Here is a 21,357-nt window from a genome sequence, read left to right on the forward strand (position 1 = left end):
GAGGATTAGGACCACTAGAAAGACAGAAAAAGTAGCCACGTCTTTCTTTCTTTTTTTCTTTTCCAGAATTTTTATGAAAAAAGTCTGACTTTTTCTCAGAATTCAGAATTTTTTCTCTGAGATTAACCTTAGAATTCTCAGACTTAATCTCATAATTGTTGTCTTTTTCTCAGAATTCTGAGATTAAAGTCAGTATATTGAGAAAAAAAGTGTGTTCGACAATTAGCTTGAGACGTCCTGCCACCTTATTTGTGTAAAGCTCAACAGCGACATCTGCTGACCAACGGAGCCTTTTAAAGTAAGAGAGGAAGAGTGGTACGCTAACGAATTGCAGGTGTGCACTGAGTCTGTCACGTGGGCCAGTGGCGCAATGGATAACGCGTCTGACTACGGATCAGAAGATTCTAGGTTCGACTCCTGGCTGGCTCGTCGTATTTTTAGCCTTCATTCTCTTATATAAGAGTTAAATGCTGGATGACTTGCTAGAGATGTATAATTCCAAGAAATAGTGGATGTATTGATTATATTGTTTGCTAGTGACCAGAAGAATAAAGAGGCAGGCCTGTTGCCTGAACTTGCTGGAATTTCTAGAAAGATTTGACCAATTCAATGTGGTACAAAGAATCAAAATCGATCAGTTATCAATCAGTCAATTTTCTTGGCAACAAGTACAGCTTCAGTTCAGTTTGGTTGTTTGGGGGAAGACAAAGTTTCTTGGATAAACACAGATAAGTATTATTGTTATAACTATTAGAGGTTGTGTCAGAACCATCACAATACCTACGATCTCGTGGAGATGGAGACGTAATTCGTTCTACGGAAGTGAAAGTAAAACAAGGAAGCTTTCTTAAATTTACATATGAGGAGAGTGGAAAAGAGCGAGCCAGCCAGGAGTCGAACCTAGAATCTTCTGATCCGTAGTCAGACGCGTTATCCATTGCGCCACTGGCCCACGACGGTTTCCACTCGAGAACTTCCTATTTCACAACAGTGTAAGTATTTGCAGTCTAGGTTTACTCGTTCTTTTTCGAGGTCGTCATTTAGGAACGTGGTGGGTAGCCGAAAACGTAATATGGTGACGATTTGTCACCTAGCGTAAAATGTTACGCTTTGGGAGTGAGAACGGGTTGAAGTATAACATTAAAAAGAACAATAACTGTTAAATGAATAAATAGTAGTAGTTACAACTTAATGAGAAAAAACTCGGCCTAGTTGCTCTCTATGCCAGCAGGTGACGCCATCGTGCTTATTTTCAGAGCTAGTGAACACGGCGCCTAAACAAATCAGAAGATCATAGGATCGAGTTCTTCCTTGTTGCGTTTTTTTTAGCCAGCCAGTCTGCCTGCGCCTAAAGAGAATGTGTGTAGACTAGGGGCTTCCAACTCCAGTTCTTGAAACCTACTGTCCTTCAGCTTTTAGATCTTTTCCAAATATGGCGATGACTTCAGGCCCTGAAGGCCCCCGTGGACTTGTCCTCCTCTCTGACACATCTTCTGTCACCTGTTACTAAGCAAACTCAAATGCAACAGGTTGCTGAATGCATTCAGGCCTTTGCTCAGGCCTGTTTCTAGATTGTATGTATTATATGTGTTTTGTAGGCATGTATGCAGTTTTAACCTTCTGTAGCTCAGAAGTTACAGAACTCAGTTACTTCTAGCTCCATCAATGGCATCATGGACACCGGGGTCACTGCTCCGGGGTCCACTGGCCTCGTGATTACCTTTTCCAACAATCCTCTGGTGCAAGGAATGAGACAACAACCACAAGTCACCAATATCCCTAGAAATAATGCAATAGAAAGCATTACAGACATCACAAACCCTTTCCATTGTCTGAAGACGGATGTCATCCAGCTCTCCAGCGGGTTGTCGATTCCTGAGTGTTCATGCATAGTTTTAGACAAAGTTTTCAGCCCTTCCAGAGCTCGAGTTACTGAGCCATCTGGGGCAGTGTTGTTGGGGATAAAGGTACAACACGTCTCCGAACATGGCACATACACCCCCTTTCTCCGCCAACAACATGTCAAGGGCCATTTGATTTTGCACTCCCATCAGCGAGGTCGGACCCAACTGTTCCGCAAACCCCTCCATGCCATCTCTGGTTAGGTTAGAGAGTCTCAGCAAGTTATAGTGGACATAATTTATGCAATCAACATTCTTGTTTGGAGTTACCCAGATGAATATACTTTCAAATCCTGAAGCTACTTGGTCTGCTAGTTTATACTCATTTGGAACTCCCCTGGGCACCCCTATTGAGTCAATCCAGGTGGGTGAATTCAATCTTGGGTCATACGCATGTGCCCCCTGGGTCCCTCTCTTTGCCAAAATGTGTCTCTTACATCTGGCAGCTAAAGTGCATGTGTTGTGTTGTGGTAGGGCTTTTACCTGGTTTCTGATCAGTGTGAGTGGAGCTCCCAGCCGTACCATAGCACATGCCCCCTCACTTCCCAGAGGAACCCGAACCAAAAGAGTGCGGTGTCCACAGTAATAATACAACCCACTTCTAGCCCATGTTCCAATCAGAGTGTTTGGGTCACTTACATTGTTGGTGGTTCTTCCCGTGAGTGTGACAGCACACCAGCTTGGGTCAATTTCTCCCAATTCGTACTTTACCTCATCCGTTGAAAACTTAAAACATGTATAGTTGCCTTGTCTTGACATAATTGGTCCCACTGTTGTCTGCTTTGGGATTAGAGGAAAAAGACTAGACAACAGAGTGCAGTTGCCAGTACTCACTGCACTTTTAGTCAGCCTCAGCATACAGTCGTAGCCCCACTTGTCCTCTGGATACAGTGGTGCGGGCTCTGTAAACAAACGTGGTCTGGCTGAAGCACAGGCAACGCAATCAGATACCTGTTGTTCTTTAGCACCAGCATCTATGCTGAATGGATATCAGCCAATGTTGAAGAAGTTACACTGTTAGCCTGTTTGTCAGCTTAATATAATTAATCAGTAATAAATAACGACGGTGAAAAAGCAACAGGAGACGCTTGTTAAGGGGTCTGAAATAGCAATTTAATAGTCTAAATCAAATTTGGCTTGTTGTATTTTATTAATTAAATATTTCCTTTACAACAATCAAACAGAACACAGTTGGTTACAAAATAAGGACTGCAAATGTCAAGCAAGCAAGCATTAAGTTAGTATATGAATAAAATATGGATGGCAAAAAGCATCAAACCGAAAATGTTCTGGAAGGGAAATAACTATTTAAAGGGGAATTGCCCAAAAAATAAAACAGACAAATGATTATAGGCCTACAGTATATATAAATATTTATAAAAAAAAATGCAATGATCTACAGTTCTAATACCAGCATTGTCATAGGTGCATAGAAAACTCACTTCTATTTCTCCATGTGCTTAGAACAGACTAACAGTATAACCAAGTCTCTCACTTGATAAAACACATTTGGGAAATTATTTTGAAGGATCCTGTAAATTAGCTTTAATTTCAGTGGTCACTGGGACATTTAAAAGAAAAAAACCCATTGATGTTAGCAGGATTTATCCCAAAATAAGGGTTAAAAAAACAAACAAACAAACACACATTTCCCCCTCAGAGTTATACTTCCACTCCAATCTTTGGTTTTGCCAAATCATTCCAGAGATTCCAATTCAGGATTCTTTCAGTGCCATGATGCCCGTCTCTTATACCCCTGGAATTAAGTATCGTTTTATTCTCGTGTGACACAGATGTGTCTAAGTTATTATATGATGTAACTAAATGTTGAAATTAACAGCAGAAGTTTGGAGGCGAAGTTGAAGGCACACAGTCTAGGATATTTACACAACCAAGGCATTTCATATTTACACAAAGAAAATCTATAATATGACAACACTTCTGGAAAGTCTGCATGCAATGCTTCATTTAAAGTAGGGTTTTGGTGCATTGCAGTACTTCATTATTGGATTCTGCATAAAGGACACTTCATTGACATTCCTGTCAATATACATATCAAACTATATTTCAGGACGTCTCAATCCTTTACAACAAGAATTGCAAATAAATTCCCGAAGTCCATATTTTGCAGTTCCTTCTCCGATCCATCAGGTGTCTCCCACCACCTGGAGCGCTGTTAGTAGGAGGCAGCAGCGACTGAAGAGGAGCGGCCAGGCTGGATGTGCTTCAGGTGGCAGGAGTGGCAGAGAAGGTGTCCGTTCAGCGGGTAACAGCGGTGACCTTCCTCATCGTTCAATTCCATCTTACAGTCCTGCACAGCATAAAGCAGGAACATGGCTGAGACATGTCTACTGAGTGAGCTTCAGCAGATAGAACAGTTGACAAAGGGTGTGATTGTTGCTCTGTATTGATCTTGGAAGATTTGACAGCAATAATGGCTCTGGTCAGCAGGGGTTTTCTTTTGTGCTGCAAGATTTCTTGAAAGAAATGTTTCTAACACTAGATTTTGTGTTTTGAACAACCTGAAAGACTTAAAAATAAAAAAATAAAAAAGCTGAGAAGAAACCATCCAGTAGTTACACAGAGGCACTTCTCACAGCTCAGTGATTATGAGAAAAAGAAAAAAAAAAAAAGAAGCTGTCAATCATGCAAAAGAACAAACAACGGGTACTTGAGAAAATGATCAGATGGTGATGATGAGGTGTTGCATACCTGCTCTGCTCAGCACAGCATAATTACCAAGACTGTAATTAAGATCGGGGATCTACTCATTATAATTTCATTTAATGAGCTATTCAGAAAGCGACTGGCTAAGAGCCACTAAAACACACACATTTTACATTTCGAGGTGTTTTTACTTACCTCACAGTGATAACATTCAACATGATAGTCTTTGTCCATGGATACTACTCGAATGGTTTCATCAGACCCCTGGAAAAAAAACAAAAAAACCCAAACAAACCACTGAAGGTAATATCACTAGAAAATGCTCCACTCTCTCCTTCTGTTCAACTTCTCAGTTTGACAAAAGCTTCAAAAGATCGATAAGAAGCCCAGGGACGTCAATGCAAGCCACGAGCTGAATGATCTGTAACTCCTCTGCATCACAACTTTGGAGCTCAAGTGCTTGGCAATCATCTTGGCGAGTGTTGAGACATGACTGCCACTGGTTGCTCCAGTATCAGAGCAGTTTCATTCTATGTTGTGAATGTACTCAATTTATTTCTCCCTCCCGTCAAACGATAACTCAGATGAGCCCTCACATTGTTTTGACCAGCTTGAAACTTGAGCTCTGTGTTTGGGTCTTAAGGATTTATAATCAATCACGTTCTTACTGAATGACAGTCCATGTGTAAAAATAGCTGATCATGCTCTACTCCTACAGTTTCTTAGTCATCTTAGCTTTATGGTTCTTCTCACAGTCTTTGCCCTCCTGTGAACCTGAGCTAATCATTCTCTACAGTAAAGATAAAAACCCGGCACTTTATGATCATATCCTGTACACAGGTTCACATTTCAGCTCCAAATTACATATACTTATCTGGATACTGAGTAATTTTCTCAGCACCTATGTGCTACAACACAGTGGTTACTGTAGGCAAGCTGGACTGAGTGGATCTGAAGTTTAAATAAATATTTCAGATATTGTCCAGTCACCAGAGAAGTAAGGTATTTGAAGCTGCCATAGAGGAGTTCAAATGTCAGCGCTGCTTTTAACCAACAAAGCTGCGTCCTTATGGTGTAGAGATGAAGGTGTTTACTATGAACGGTGCCCAGTTTACTCTGGCTAGTGGCCTTGATCGCATTTTATTTATTCTCTTTACTGTCTGTGCACTTCCAGGCATACAGGTCTCTCATACCATATTATGAATTACATTTTTAATATGAAATTATATTTACTTGGATTTCTACCCAGATTAGTTTTTACCTTATTGAGACAGGCGTTTTTTGTGTCATATTTTATTTGATTGATTTAAGCTGCTTATTATACTGTATGGTTGTCTTTCACTTATTTTTAACTGATGTAACCAAAGAATTTCCCACCCTTTGTATAACTAAAATATATCTTATGTGGGTATAAAAACATGATTTGTGTTGTGCCAGTTTGATATGGTAATTTAAATTAACACCTGCATATATAAAGGGATGAGTAGCCAACTGGACATCTTTTTTTTTTAATTTCACTTTTTTGATTTACAAATGAACAAATATGCACAAAAGAGAGGATTGATAATTTATCAGCTAACATTAGCAAACTTAGTAAACAATTTGTTAACGGGAGGAGTGATTTAAAAACGTCCTGCTGCATGTGACAGTTGTTGGTTTAAGTTTACAGAAAGAGCAAAACAGTTTGTGTGTCACAGGCTGTAAACACGTTTGATTCTACTGTGTAGTTGAGCGTTTTTCAAGTGGCCGTTTGTGGAACTAAATGTTCACCACCTATTATTTTTTTTAAACCCAGGACAAAGTATTTTTTGGTGTTTTCTTTTGAGAAAAGCTCAAAATGTTCAAATGCACATTGCTGATGTTACCCAAGTAAAACAGCAGAGAAAACAAGGTGGCGATAGCTTACCTCTGAGGGCAGGATTGGCTGGTTACAGGCAGCACATTTAGGTGCAAGGACCCTGGGAAAGTAAGATGGAAAGAGAAACTTTTAAAGACTTTTTTAAAACTTAACTGAAAAAACAAAAAAACAAAACTGTAACGACTAAGGTAAATGTAGTAACTAAATGAGCTGAATTAAAATGAACTCTATCCAGACTTTAAAGATCACAGTTCATATGCAGTGTCCCTTTACCAGACGTTACACCCCCCCCCCCTCCCCCGCCTCCTGATTCAGCTAAGGAAATGCCAGGTCTGCAGATGTGCTGGCTTCACTTCACACACGTGATTCCCCAAATCCAAGAACGAGTAGAAAATTAAAGCGCAAACTGGATTCATTATTTCCACACACGTGGCAGGCACCTGGAAGTCTGAGGAAAAAACAAAGGGTCTCTCAGTGTGGATGGGCATGACTGTGGCCAAAAGTCACATAGCTGTATACACAATAAGGCTTGTCTGATTTAATCAGCGTAGAGAACATTTGGGGGCTGCCAGGCAGAGATCAGCCACGTGCTTGGTTCTGCTGTACATGCTGTCCCAGCAGGAAAAAAAACAAAAAAAAAAAAAAACAGCTGGAACTGCAGAGCCGCTGTGGAGAGCGAGCCTTTACAGGTGCTGCACATTCAAATGTGATTGCAGTTTGTCAAAGTGGTTAACAGTTCCCACACATGGATTCATACATAAAACCTTTCAGACCCCTACTTGTATTGCAGATTATGTCCAATAATGGGAAGAGCCATGGCTCTGTGCCACTAGTCACACCTCTAACTGGACAGTGATATTTTCTTTCCTCCCTCCCCCTCTCTCTCTTGCCCCCTGCCAGAATAAACTTCTCATGTGTCTGCCACATGTGGCAGAGGGAAATTTAGTCAACCCGTGCAGGCCTTCTCAACCTGATCCCGCCATAGCAGAGGAAAGTTAAAGGGCTGTGCTAGTGAGTTCAATTGGAACATGAAACCTGGACATGTTTTCCCAGCGTCACTTTAAACTAAATCCACCCCAGACAAATCCAGGTGCTCCTTTAATTACTGTGTAACAAGCGACACACCTGTGGTAGTCTTTGACACAGTAGATCCTATTTTCGGTGTCCACAGTGAAGGGCACTCCATCAAGGCTCTCGTTACAGATGACACAGCGGAAACAGCCTGGGTGGTACGACTTCCCGAGGGCCTGCAGGATCTATGGAGAGGAATGAGTAACACGCTTCATGTTTCTTGGTATTTTGAATGGTCATCATATTAAAAAACAAAAGGAAAAAAAAGAGAGAACATTTTGGTGGGTTAACTGAGTCATCATCACAGCCCAGAATAGTCTAAGACAAATAACTCAGCAAAATACAAGAAGCAAGCTTACCTACCAAACAAATCACAAAGATTGACCCAATTTTAACACATTTTATTTACAGCAAGAAAAACTAAGAAATCTCCTTTACTCAGCCTACTGAATGGTTAACATATGCAGACTCATGCCAACAGAAATACTTTACTTCCTGACTTGTGATGACATCACATCGGGGTGTTTCTAAACCACAAGCCTGTGTGTCTGTGTTTGAGGAGACAGACAAAGACACAGAGCCAACGCTCTTTATTAAGTCATCATCCAGATGTGTGCACTGAATGCTCATTTAGGATGAAGTAACCACGTTTAGTGCCGAGATCACCAGACTCTGACACACAAAAATCACACAGAAGCCCATTCAGCTGACGAGAGGAACCCAACAGTTACCATGTCCATGATCAAGTGTCCGCAGGCGTTGCACTTGTCTGCAGACTGCTGGAAACCAGAATACTACAACAGAGAAAACACAAATATGGTTTATTAACGGATTTTCTCACAATAGAACCCCTCAACAGCTCCACAGTGTTTACCCTAGGCCAAATCCCAGGCCATCTGGGCAGCTGAACTAAAACCATCTCTACAGTTTGTTGCAGTAACATTTGCTTCAGTGACATTTTTTCCGATTTAGTCACAAAGTCAGTACAGTGTAGTTTGTTTTGAGTATATTTAAGTATTTCAAAAATATTATGTAGGAAAATATCAGTGAGAACAGTGCACACGTACAGGCCTGGCAGAATACATATGCATATATCACCACTTCATACAGAGAGCAAAGCCGGAGCAAATTTAACTCAGTATAAATGTTGATTTTAATTGAGAAGCTACGAGCTTTTGGTGGAAGGGCAATTACAGGAGGTTTTACACAGAGAGGGCTCGCGGGGTAAACAGACACAGGGCTGCTGAGAGAGCAAGAATGAATTTGTAAAATACTTTTCACATGAACGCAACATAAACACCAGCTGTAAAACGCAGACAAAAAAATTCATGACAAATTCTAACTTAGGCTTTTAATTGAGTTGAATGCATCCATGATTATGCACAGGGAATGTTCTTTCAATTTTTTGCAAAGTACACGTGGGAATACTCTGATGGTCCAATTGGCCTGACTGCCCTCCAACCCATCAGCAGTAGGAAAGCTGTTTCTCCAGTAACAGACCTCTTTCCAGTCTCATTTTAAGGAAGTTATTCACATTGAATACTGGAAATTCTCTAAACTCTGTCAGAAGGTCATGTCTCTGATTGCCATTTGCATTCAAGTGGAATGAAGCAGTTTTCAATGATCATGGGTTGGATTAAGGAACGATGTACACCCCCCCCAAAAAAAAACCCAACAAAAAAAAACTTCTTTGAGCAGCTCCCTTATTTACAAGGGGTCGCCACAGTGGAGGGATATTTGATTTGGCAGACATTCCTATGCCGAACGCCCTTCCTGATGCAACGCTCTTTGGGACACTCGTCTCTTTCTGGTCTTGAACTGGCGATCTTGCGCACAAATGGTGGGAACCTGTGATTTCTGGTATTTTAGGCAAATCACAAAGTTATCTGATTTTAGAAATGAGCCATGACAGAAGGATACTGACTGGCATCTAAACTAAATCTAATGCTTTTTTTTTTTTGCATTTTTAAGTCCCAGTGATGGTTATCAGACCATAAAATCCAGTTTAAGAAAACTAAATATTGACTCTTTATCGACTGCTCACCAGGAAGTCTTCTTCACAGAAAACCTTCCCTCCAACATAGTAGAAAGCTTTCCCTCTCAGTCTTCGACCTGCAGAACAGAGAGAACAGTCTATTAGCATCAAAGTTGTCCACAGCTTTGACTAACAAAATCGTCTTATTCCCTCTTACTGAAATACGAACGTTAGGCAGTTTAGAACAGGCTTGAAAAGATAACTTAACGACAGAAAGTTGAACTGTCATACTGGAAAGTCTTACATGAGCCACGAGCTTCATCTCAGAAAATAGTTACACCACGACTAAGGCATTAAGAATGTAGTGATTAATTACAGCTATTCAAAAGGTAATGGGCCGTCTTGCAGTATTCATTACGTCCTGCTGAATTCCAAGCAGATTAATCAAATTCAGGGATTCACAGTGTCTTGGTGTCTTAATATAACACTACTGTGGCACAGATCAGGCAAGGAACACATCTGGATCTAACACGTGCAGATAAAGGGCTCATTAAATCTAATTATTGGACAGGTAAACTGATTAAAGAGTGCCCTGTTGAATGTCATGGACACCATAGGCCAAATCCTCCAATAATGCACTGCTCTTCTTTGTTCCTATCCAATGTCCTTACACATGCTGGGTATGCTTACTTTTTGTCAAAACACACGTACCAAGCCCTTGTGTGCTTCACATAGCTACGCCTGCCCTGGTCCCACAGGAAGAAAGAACATTCCTCGGATTTTGGAAGTGGGCAGATGAGGGAGGGGACAGCAGAGAGGGAGGGGTTCACCTTAGTGAACCGCAGTCTTCTTTATCTCTCAGGCTCCATCCCACAATCTGTTTACTTTTTTTTGTGTAACCAGTCTACTTGTTCCAGGAGACAGATCCACATCCTAACCTATACCAATTAACAAAAACAAAAAGCCTTTTCATGATAGAATAAGTACTGGGGCTTTTTTCTCGGAAAATGATTTCTCATTGCTTCATCTTTCAGCTAATTGTTTGACGATTTAAAGTCATAACTGGACTGTTTGGAAGCAATGAGCTGGAATAAAAAGTAAAATGAGATCTAAACCATGAAACCTCATGATTTCTATTTTTCACTGGGTAGCACATTAACTTCTTCAGGAATTTACAAGTTCATGATCCCATTTTAACTGAGTAAAAATGACCATGCATTACCAAAGTGTCGCCTAGACTACCTAAAGAAGAGCAAAGTCATTCTGATCAGACCAAGGTGGGGAACTGGCCGTGAGTAATTACTGATAGTCCCGGAACTGTGTCCCTAAAGGAAAAAGGGAAGGATGAAGGGGATGAAAGTGAATTATGGACCATTCCTCTTCTTCACATTCTTCTTCTTCTTCTTCTTTTTTTTTTTTTTTTAAGTGAGTCACAGAGGGAAGGCTTTGCACAAAGATAAGAGCTTAATTAAAGTCAGGAGTCAGCAGTGACGGTTTGAAAAGCACAAGAAACGACGACTACGGCGCTTTCATAAAAATGTAAAACACCTGAGGGACAGAGCCAAAACACAGGGCCGGGTTCTAATTAAGCAAATCTATGAATTCCCTCATGTGATCCCATTCAGAAAATGAGCAACTCCTAATGACCCTGCCATGACTTCCCAATCAAGCCTCAACCTCAACGAATCAGGTCCTCAACTGTGACATGTCAGAGATTGTTCTCACCTTAAAATCATTTCCTGTTCTATGAAATCACTGATGTACTTTTAATTTACAAAGAAAATGAGTATTTTTAAGACTTCTTTGAACTTCGGTTGTTTGGTCAAGACCCTGAAAATGTAGCCTCCAGATGTTAACATACCAGCAAACTGAAGGACCAATAGGATCCTGGCTTGTATCCTCCAGAGCCTGCAGACTGACTTGTATTATGGGCTGATATCGAGAAAGCAGAATCTGTTTATCACTGTTCTTTGCTTCACTGCTGCAGTTCTAGGCTATCATAGTAAAATAAATGTGAAAAACAAACCACAACAACCACAATTTCCTTTTTATTTCCATCAAGATTAACTCTACAGATGCAAGTTTTCCTGAGTGTCTCCAAGCATATAAATTTAAGAAGCTGTTTTTAATTTTTTTTCTTCTGAATTACACTTTTTTTTTTTTTTTTTTTTTTTTTTAAACAGTTCCACAGACCATCTGAGAAGTAAAACTTGGGCTTTTTCTCTCTAACTGAAACTGTGTTTTTACCTTTAAATGTCTGTAAACAGTAAATGATTAAACTAGAAGGAAGACCCCCGCAGCGAAGTGCTGAATCTCAGACGTGCAGCCTGAGCGCTCTTGGCCACCAGGAATGTCCGCCTGCCTTTCACAGTCACCTGGGGGGTGGGTGTGTGTGTGTGTGTGTGTGTGTGTGGTGTGTGTGTGTGTGGGGGGGGGCAGATTGGTAGACTGAAAGCCTAGAAGGAGGTTCATGGTCATAAAATCTTATGCAACTCAACACATGTAGCAGTTATGCTGACACACACATTTTGGAGACAGGAGAAAAAAAAAAAAAAAAGGGGGCAATGCTTAATACATGAGTACTGAGTAGCTGACTCGATTATGCAGCAAGTATTACATATGCATTTATATTTTTCGTTATGTTCCTGTGTGCTGGCTCTGTATTGCGTGGTAAATGGTCTCCCTGTCTCACACTGTACTCCCAGCTAACACAACAGCGCCTACTGTCCTCCTGGAGCTGGGGCTACAGAGGGCCCCCATGCCTGCATTCCTCCCCAGATGAGATGCTTTCCCCTGGGGCCGCTCGGAGCAAACACAACCCTAATGCCCTCGCTTGTAACAAGCCATGAGAGGTATGTGCTGTGTAAACTTTCTCCCACCACTTCAGGAATCAGCTACACTCTGAGCCACCATGTAAACCCTTAGAGACATGCAGTCCTTTCCGTTAATCGTCTTCATGCCTGAATGAGCGCCGTTGTCACTTCTTACTAGTATAAATGTTACTAGGTACAGCTATATTAGGACTGTGCCCATCTCTCTTACTTACTTTGAAATGCTCAGTTCCTTAAAAACATGATTTGTTATATTTTAACACATTAACAGATAAAATCTTATCTCATGCACTGTTTCTAATTTGCAACTTGCGTTCGTTTTTGATGCATTTTTGGCAGCTCCTTTAAATCCATACTGTTACATACATGTCTGAAGGAACATAAAAATTAATGAGATCCATGTCTGAAATCAGGTCTACAAGATACTGCTAAACCCAGCAATATTATGCATCTCTTATCATAATTCAGCTACACCATTTTCCTCACAAACAAACATGACGGAGGGTAAAGGGAAATAGAGGTGTTAATTACACATTTGAGTGTATAACCAGAAAGGTCAGCAGTGGTACAGAATAATGAGCCTTGGCAGAGATCTCCAGAGTGCCACAAATACCCTGCATACCCATGATCTGATAATTGGGACAGAGATTTTAATGGTTGAAGCCATGAGTGAGGTCATGCTTTAGTGGGGGAAGGAAATTAACATCTAGCTACAGGTCAACCACAAACCATAAGTAATAGGTCGAAAGCGACAAAGTAAACTAAACCCTTTAAATATTATTTAGCACAACGTTGATAGAATCCACAGGATCTATACGTGCGGCCGTTCCCACACTTTTCATTTAAACTCAAAGTTGAAAAACTGCATCTGCCCCCGGTAAGCAATATTTAAAGAAACACACAAACAAATGAGAGATTTAGTTTTTGAAGTCGATGCCAAAGCATCTTTGAACAAATAAACCCTGTAGCCAACCGGTCCAGTGTGAAACAAGCCACTCTTGTTTCCGTCCATGTGCCACAAAGCACACATTCCTCCCAAGTGTGGATGTGGGTTTAAGAGTTGAACTCCTTAAAAACACTCAGAGAGACACTAAGTATTATTCGAAAAGCTAGCTTGTTGAAAGACAGATGAATTAGGCCGGCAAAAAGACTTTTAGTATGCCTTTGTCTGGGCTGAACGAGTGACTGGCACACCCAGAAACCAAACACTAGCAGCAGAGGACAGTAATCCCTAAATAATTGCATGTTTTTGCTTGGGGGCAGTGAATGAGCAAAGAAGAAGGTACCACTTTGATTCAAGAGTAGAGCTTCTTTGGCAGCCTGTTAGTTAGGAGGTGACAGCAGCTTTATGTGTGGAGAAAAGTGTTTAAATGGGAGCAAAAGTGAGAGTATGCGGCACACGGGAGTTTGTGTGTACTTACTACAGGCGCTGCAAGTGAAGCAGTTGTCATGGTAGAGGCTACCCATAGCCTGGCAGGCTTGATTGGCTCCATGCACTGCCTTATTACACTTCACACACGGCCCTGGAACAGAACACAGGCAAGAAGACACACATTTAACCAACATGGCTGTCACGGTTCAGGTAAATTCATGTTACTACAGCACAAGATATTAATTTCAAATATAAAAACAAAAGGTTATTTCATCAGTTTCTGGAGAGAGAGAAGAGAAAACTTCAGGAAGCTGGTTTAGACTGAAAGGGGAAACACATCAGTATTTGCTTATTTGACTTGGCTTGAAGACTTAGAAGTCTATTAATAAAAGAGCTGATAAGAATTAGAGCAGTCCTACTTTTACAACATACACAGTTAATGTGTCCCGACATGGGAGTGTAGCTAATATTCATACACACTCACGTCCAAGTCGTGTTATTTTTTCTCTCTCTCTCTCTCTCTCTCTCTCTCTCTCTCTCTCTCTCTCTCTCTCTCTCGTTGGGTGAAGATTACTATTTCTGTCCTTTCAACAAGCCTTTCACATGATGGCACGCCAGGAACATTACATAACCTCTCCCTTGACTCTGGACAGCTCCTGAGCAACACAAGGTTACCGTGTGATCAATATGCAACTATTTATACCGAGAGCTGCATGAGGATTGAGAGAATTTCCAGAGAACCCTCCTCTGAGCAGAAACAGTAGGACATGGTATGATAAGGCAAACTGACATATGGACCGCCATCGCTGCTGACTGATGGGCTGCTAAATCAATCAGTGAGATATGACTACCTAATTGTTAAAACAGAAAGGGCGATGACACCGATGGAGGATGAAAGTGAGACCTCAAGTTTCTCTTTTAGTGAGGGGGAAGTTAAGTAAAGGCAGGCATGAGGTTATTTGCGTGTGTTTTTAATAGTAAAACTCCCCAGAGACTAAGAAATGGAGCTCAGCAGAAGAGTGTTACAGCCCAGCCCAGCCCAACCTAACACAGCTCAGCTTCTCCAACACTGACAAAGAAACTTCTGTTTCCATTGTATCCAACACTCATCATATGACTGTGTCCTCCACAAACATGCTGTTACATTTAATAGCGCTCATCAAATGATTCTCAAAACAGACTTCCAGTAATACAGTTGGGCTATATATACATATATATATTTATAATTCAGCTAAACCTCTCCTGATGCCACCACAGAGTGCACATCATCAGGGGCCCCACTGGCTGGAAAGAAGATTTAGAGATGACAGAGGGATATTATTAGAAAGCCAAAGAATGTTGCTCTTATGTAAGCTCTTTGTTTACATGAAAACATGATAAAGCAGTCATACGAAGACTAAAATACCCTATTTGAATAAGTCAAGATCAAATCTCAAGTCTTCTTAAAACCAAAAAAAAACCAAAAACACAAAACCAAAAACAGAAGAAATGGTACAAATACAGCACAGAACACTGTTTTTTCAGGGGGAGGGGGGGGGGGGGGGGGGGGGGAGGGGGGGGGGTTACGTTTGATTTGTATGCACTACAAGGGAAAACAGGCTAAAAATGTAGTGTCACTTTAGTTTTCCTGTTTTAAAACTTAAAAAAACAAAACAAACTGTTACTCACTGTTGCAGTTTGTGCTTCACTCACTTTAACATGAGTCAACTACACCTACATTAACTTAGATGAACACATCCACCACATGAACTCTATAAAAGACACACGCATGAATGCAATACAATAATCTGCTCACACACACATCACACCCAGAAGTGACAAGTGACACAGCATACCAACTTCTGCCAGTTACTGTAGCACATATACATACAAGTGCACGCACACAGACAAAACCATGCAGATGTGAGCTTGTGAGGATATCCAGTCACATACTTGATCAAAAATAAAATAAATAAATTAGCCTCCAAAAGGCCTGCCAGAGCAGAAGCCAAGAATCCCTGGGAAGAGTTAAGATGAAGCTTTCCACTCAACAGCCAGATGGGATAAATTAATCCTCCATCTTAACGCAACACTAAAAACTCTCCACTGGATGTGTATGTGAAAGTTAGAGGAAGAGGCCAGGGAGAACTCTGGGATGTTGCTTCTTCTTTCTTGAAAGAACTCCTCCATAAATCTAACTTCCTCTCAAGTTCTTGCAGCCAAGGACAAAGCTGCATCCACAAACCTGTCCCTAAATTTCTCAGACTGTCTGCTCATCCATTCAAGCTGCACCACAGGCACCCCTAAACTCGTCTGGGACACCCCCCCGCCCCTCCTCTTTGTATCTCAAGACTTCATTTCTTAAATTCCTCACTCTCTTCCTTCAGACATTCCTCAGTGTTCCCTTGGTGCAGCCATTGGCAATGAACTCGTTTTCCCAGAACCTCCAACTGCAGTTAATGCCAATCTACGGAGCCCCTCTGATGACATGGTACAAAAAATTAATAAATTGTGGCTACAAAATACTACTTCGTGCCCTCGAAATAGGTATAACGTGCGCACAAAATGCTAATTTGTGGGCACGAATTGGGTATAACGTGGCAACGAATTACGCATTTGTGGCAACGAAATAGATAGCGTGCACACATCACATTGATACAATTCCTGGACAGCTGCGTAGCATAAGATTAGACTAAACCTATACACCATGGACATAAACAGTATGAATGAGTTTTATTTTAGGCTGGGAATGAGCTACAAATGCATTTTGAAAAGCCTGCAATGCAAGGAACCATTATTACGGAGAGACATTTAAACAGGATATTGAGAGCCCAGTTGCTTTACAGACGCAAGTACGACCTGGACGCCGGGATAGATTTCATTGTCAACCAACTGCAAGGGCCTGGGAAGGATCACGGTTATCGGTCAAGTGTTTCGTGGCCACTAGGGATGGGTACCGGTGTCGGTTCTGACATAAACGGTAGTAACCAGACGGAAAAGCAGCGCACATTTCGGTGCTTTATTTCGGTGCTTTTTTTTCCTGAGCTGTGATACACTTCTAGCCAATCATTTTACGTTTCCGAGGATAGTAGGCGGGGCCAGGTACGTACGTTCTTTTATGCAGAGCTACAGATTAAAAATGTCCAAGGCGAAGCGGTCAAAAGTCTGGCTGTACTTCACATCAAAATATGCAAACTCAGCAGCCTGCAACAAGTGCTTTAAGCTGATACTGTGATACTGTCAAAGGAGGTAACACCAAGAATCCGATTAAACAGCTGGCGACGCATAGCGTTTTTTGTTTTTTTTTTAAGCCAAGAAATGCGCCGTATTTGATGGCAGCAGCAGCCGTTCTTCTCTGCGTGAGTAGCTTAATGTTGTTCATGTGTAATTTACGTTGAGTAGGCTAACCGCGTTATTACATTAATGCATGTAAGGTGAACTAGCAAACATCATCATAGCTACATGCTGCTGTCTTCTTGTTTGATGGCAGATACTCCCTTCACCCTGGCCAAAAAGGCTAAAATGACCAAAGAAAAAGTGGAAAACAGTTAAACATGAGAGGTTTTTGGACAAAGTTTGTATTTTTTTCCATTGTTTAAGCACTGCTTCCAGCCAAGAGTGATACCATATATGCCCCATAGCTGCAGAAAAGGCTAACATTGTTATCTTTTTACAAAAAACAGCTGAACATGAGAGGTTTTTGGACCAATTTTGTGTTCTCCATTCTTTAAGCACCGGTTTGAGCACCGTTTGAGCACCGGCACCGTTTCAAAAGTACCGATTTGGCACCGGTATCAGATAAAACCTAAACAATACCCATCCCTAGTGGCCACAAATAAGTATTTCATGGGCATGTTATACCCATTTCGTGGGCACGAAGTAGTATTTTGTGTCCACAATTTATTTATTTTTTGGACCATGTCATCAGAGGGGCTCCGTACCAATCAGCACAGTATGCAAACAACATAGCCCAATATATGCAGGCATATATCAGTAACTTAATATTCAAGCACTACTACAAACGATTTACAAATTAAAATATTAAAAGAGCTCAAAAGTAGGATTTTTCAGGAGAAACTTAAGCATGTAAAAAATAGCCTACACTAGTTTTTACCCCCCACCTCTGGTATAAAGTGATGACTCAGAGGATGAGCCATGGTCTGGTGGGAAACTCCATATAGGAACTGTGTGGGCTATGTAGGACAGTGTGTGAGAAAATAAAGGCATATATAGCATCATTTTGAAATCTTCAACCCCGGCCTGTTGCACACTGTGCTCTCCCACACATCCACATTGCGTTGGCTATTTGTGCACCTCATCAGTGACTGTGGCGTATGCCAGAGGATCTTTCCTTACACACCAATATAAGCACGTTTGGGAGGGGGGAGTGAGGTAGAAGAAGGCGAATTACATCTGTGACATTCCAGCAGGAAATTCCTCCAGCGAGGATTCATGGGTGGGCTACATGTGCGTGTGTCGGGGTCTCCTGCTCTCTCTTCCTTCCCACCATGTTTCTCTCTCGAATCCTATTTTCAAAGATGACTTTGGCTTTGAACACCTGAGGATCTGCATCTGTGATTACAGCCTATCAGCTGATCTCAAAGGCAAGCATCTGTTTTTGTATTTTGTTTCTCTCCCCAGCATGTTTTGCGTATTCATTTTTTGATAGCACCTGCAGTCTGGAGAGAGCAGCTTCAGTGCTACATGCACCAACAGGAGGAATGAAAACCAGAATATGCAGGGTTTTTCCCCCCCAAACTCAACAAGTTGAGAGCAGCGGCTTGTTTGTTCTTCATATGACCCCAAATTCTAACATTTACAGTCACATTGATCAACTTAAACCAAAGCAATCACATAAACTCCTTGGTTTGTCTTTTTGTTAAATTGTTAGCAGTAATTACTCAAATGTTGACAGATTTATATAAAAATTCTCCAGAGATGGAGCTGGAAAGCTGGGAATTTCTTTTAAGTGCTCCTTGCGATATAACGAGGTCAAACACTTTATGCCAAATATTCCCAAGTTTATATCAAACTGAACGGGAGACATTGTAGTTTTCCATGTGCTTGAGCTTGGTGCATGCACAAACCTGACAACGTGCTTACAGAAAGTGCAATCTTAAAAAAAGGGTGCAAGCACAGGTCTCTGTCAGTGACATCATTCTAGTGTCAATCAAACAAACTGGATGAGGGAGGAGCATCAATACAATTACAAACTTAATGCCCCACAGATCCAAAGTGATAAAGCTCTAAGTACAGAGTTAAGGGCCTCAATAGTAATCAATTACCTCCCTGAGATGAGATAAGAGGGTAACAGTCTTCTTTCTGGCCTCTGACATTCTTTTACTGCCAAAGGGTTTGTTGTGGGTAGGCAATTAAGCAATTACATGAGACATGACAAATTAGAAAATTATTCCGTCTGGATTCCAGAGCGGGAAAGGACCACCACGGCATCGGTCGACGTGCAGTTTCACAGACAAAAAAAAAAGTGTTGGCATGTATTCATGTCACCAAAAAAAGAAACACACAAGATGCACGTCTGCAACAGAAACCCACAACAGAAGGATTACAAAAGCTGACAAAGGGTACACGTGTCAATGAATGAAGCAAGTGACCAACTTGCCTCATTCACTGGCACATGTACCCTTTGTTGTTCTTCTGCTCTGGGTTTCACATGTCTCATGGTGGTTTATGTTTTGGACTGTGGTTTGGTGGTTCAGTTGCCCAACTGGCAGAAATCCCCTTGTTAATACTTGCAATCTGAATTCTTACCAAAGTAGTCAGCCTTTGGCTGGGCATCCATCTCTTTTTCCAGTCGCTTAGTGAGGGCTTCTAATTTTATTTCAGCTGCTGAAGGACTTTGTTCAGGTGGATGTGTCAGGACGGAATGACAGGGTAGCTGGACAGGCTTAGAGGAGCCCGGGACTTCAGCTTCAGCACTGTTGGTCTGTCCACAGGCAGGCATTTGGCTCTGACCTTGACCCTGAATGATGCTTTTGGAGACACTGCTTGGGTTTACAGCAGAAGATGTCACCCGGGCTTTGGGCTGAGGCGTTTCAGAAGTTGTAGAAAGGACAGAGGAGGCTGCCACGGGACCATTATGGCTGGCAGATGGTTTAGAAATTGGCGGTGGCGTGTAATGGGACGCAGGCTTGGTGGAGGGCTGCTGCACATGCAATTCAGCTCCTCCTGTGAAGGCACTCAGAGGCAGGATAGGCGCCAGGTCTGGTTTTGCTGAGCCAGAGGGCTCTCCGACCCACCCTTTAACTGGCCCAGCAGGAGATGGTGGACTTCTATTGACAGGTGAAGAAATGGCCTGATTCTGCTGGGATAGAAGACTGTTGAAGGTAGAAGGTGCCTGGGATAGGTGCTGGGATGCACTGCTGCTCCCAGACTCAGACAAAGATGGGGCAGGCTGGCTGTCTCTGGATGGGGCCCAAGCAGGCGGCTGGCTCACTGGGTGACGCGCATGAGAAGGGTTTCCAGAGCTAGGCGGGGAAGGGGTGGTATGCTGGTATGAATGGGGCTCCAAGCGCTCCTTACTGTCGTAATTGTTTCCGTACTCGTAAGTCCTGCTGGTAGGAAGTTCAGACTGGATACCCGTGTGGTGTCTCTGGCCGTCAAACTGTGCGTACTGACTCCCAGCAGCGGTGCTCGGCACAGGGCCAGATAGTAGTGGGGGCTTCGCAGCAGCTTCACTCGGCTGTCTGTAACTGTTGATGGGCGGTCTGTCTTTGGTGTAATGTATGCTGCTGTGACCTCCGTTCATTTTAATGGCCTCGTTGTTTCTGGCTATCTCCTCCTGGTGTTTCTGCATGTGTATTTTAGTCATTTTAGAGGCAAAAACTCTCCTCGTCTCTTCAAAGTCGGGGTTATTTCCCGCATCCCTCCTCATTCGAAACAAGCCATCTCTGGATGCTTCATACATGTTTAGGTCCTCGATAAACTTGCTCGCCTCGAGCCCTAAATCCTCGTATTTATCCATTTTTAAAAATGCGTATCGGCTCTGCTTCAGTAAAGTTGCAAGTAGTTGTATCTAGCCTAGCTTAAACACAAATATCCGCAAACTTTACAGTCAGTAGTCCAACAGCTCGCAGTCTTGAGAGAAGAAAATAAACTTTCCCCCTCCCGCCTGATATTTCCGACCTTTCCCCCGTCCTTTAAACAGTTCGAGCTCCACGTCCTCCTCGGTGAAACTGTCCGTCCGTGAAGCTCAGCTCTGCCCCAAAGAAGCCGCCGTCCGTCTGGTTATAAATGTGAGCCGATCCCAGATCCGATACCCCCGGACGACCCCACAAACCGCCCTCTCCTCCTCCTCCTCTTGCTGTTGCTGCTTTACAGCTTCATTCAAAAACTTTGTCTTTCGCACCTCTGAAAGAAAAACTACTAGAAAGCAGTCAAAAACAGAGAAGTTAACCCAAACCGCCGGAGAACCGCTGGGGCACCGAGCCGTACGTGGCCGCCGGGTCGACAGTTGGAACTTAACGACGGAGCAGTTTGTTCCTTTAAAGGCACAGCGCTCAAATCAAGTAGGACAAGTAAGATAAGAGCTTTCCCACACACCAGCCATTAATCAGCGTTATTTATGTAACCAGATACCATATATCTGGTTTTAAAATAGCTCAGCTCGCAGGCATCCATTCTGTTAATTGTTCCATACATCATGTGTCATCTTTAAAAATATCACCGAGTTGACTCAATTCCCG

At 42.1% G+C, this 21,357-nt stretch overlaps 1 protein-coding gene and 2 non-coding genes across 3 annotated transcripts; 1 reads left to right on the forward strand and 2 right to left on the reverse strand.

Moving 5' to 3' along the window:
* Positions 1–356: 356 nt before the first annotated feature.
* Positions 357–429, forward strand: trnar-acg (transfer RNA arginine (anticodon ACG)). The gene has a single exon. It is a non-coding gene; the product is annotated as a tRNA-Arg (tRNA).
* A 450-nt stretch (positions 430–879) lies between these two features.
* trnar-acg (transfer RNA arginine (anticodon ACG)) lies at positions 880–952 on the reverse strand. Its single transcript has one exon. It is a non-coding gene; the product is annotated as a tRNA-Arg (tRNA).
* A 2,053-nt stretch (positions 953–3,005) lies between these two features.
* limd1a (LIM domains containing 1a) lies at positions 3,006–21,131 on the reverse strand. Its single transcript, XM_085365262.1, has 8 exons — positions 19,424–21,131; positions 13,725–13,826; positions 9,542–9,609; positions 8,229–8,291; positions 7,552–7,682; positions 6,475–6,526; positions 4,764–4,832; positions 3,006–4,212 (listed from the first exon to the last, which is right to left on the reverse strand). Exons 1-8 carry the CDS (start codon positions 20,634–20,636, stop codon positions 4,078–4,080), a joined length of 1,833 nt encoding a protein of 610 aa, XP_085221388.1. The 5' UTR covers positions 20,637–21,131; the 3' UTR covers positions 3,006–4,077.
* Positions 21,132–21,357: the final 226 nt, after the last annotated feature.

The sequence above is a fragment of the Diplotaxodon limnothrissa genome, linkage group LG11, assembly GCF_057381915.1.
Source record: "Diplotaxodon limnothrissa isolate DT_005_m linkage group LG11, D_limnothrissa_male_GT1.1, whole genome shotgun sequence".
NCBI lineage: Eukaryota > Metazoa > Chordata > Actinopteri > Cichliformes > Cichlidae > Diplotaxodon > Diplotaxodon limnothrissa.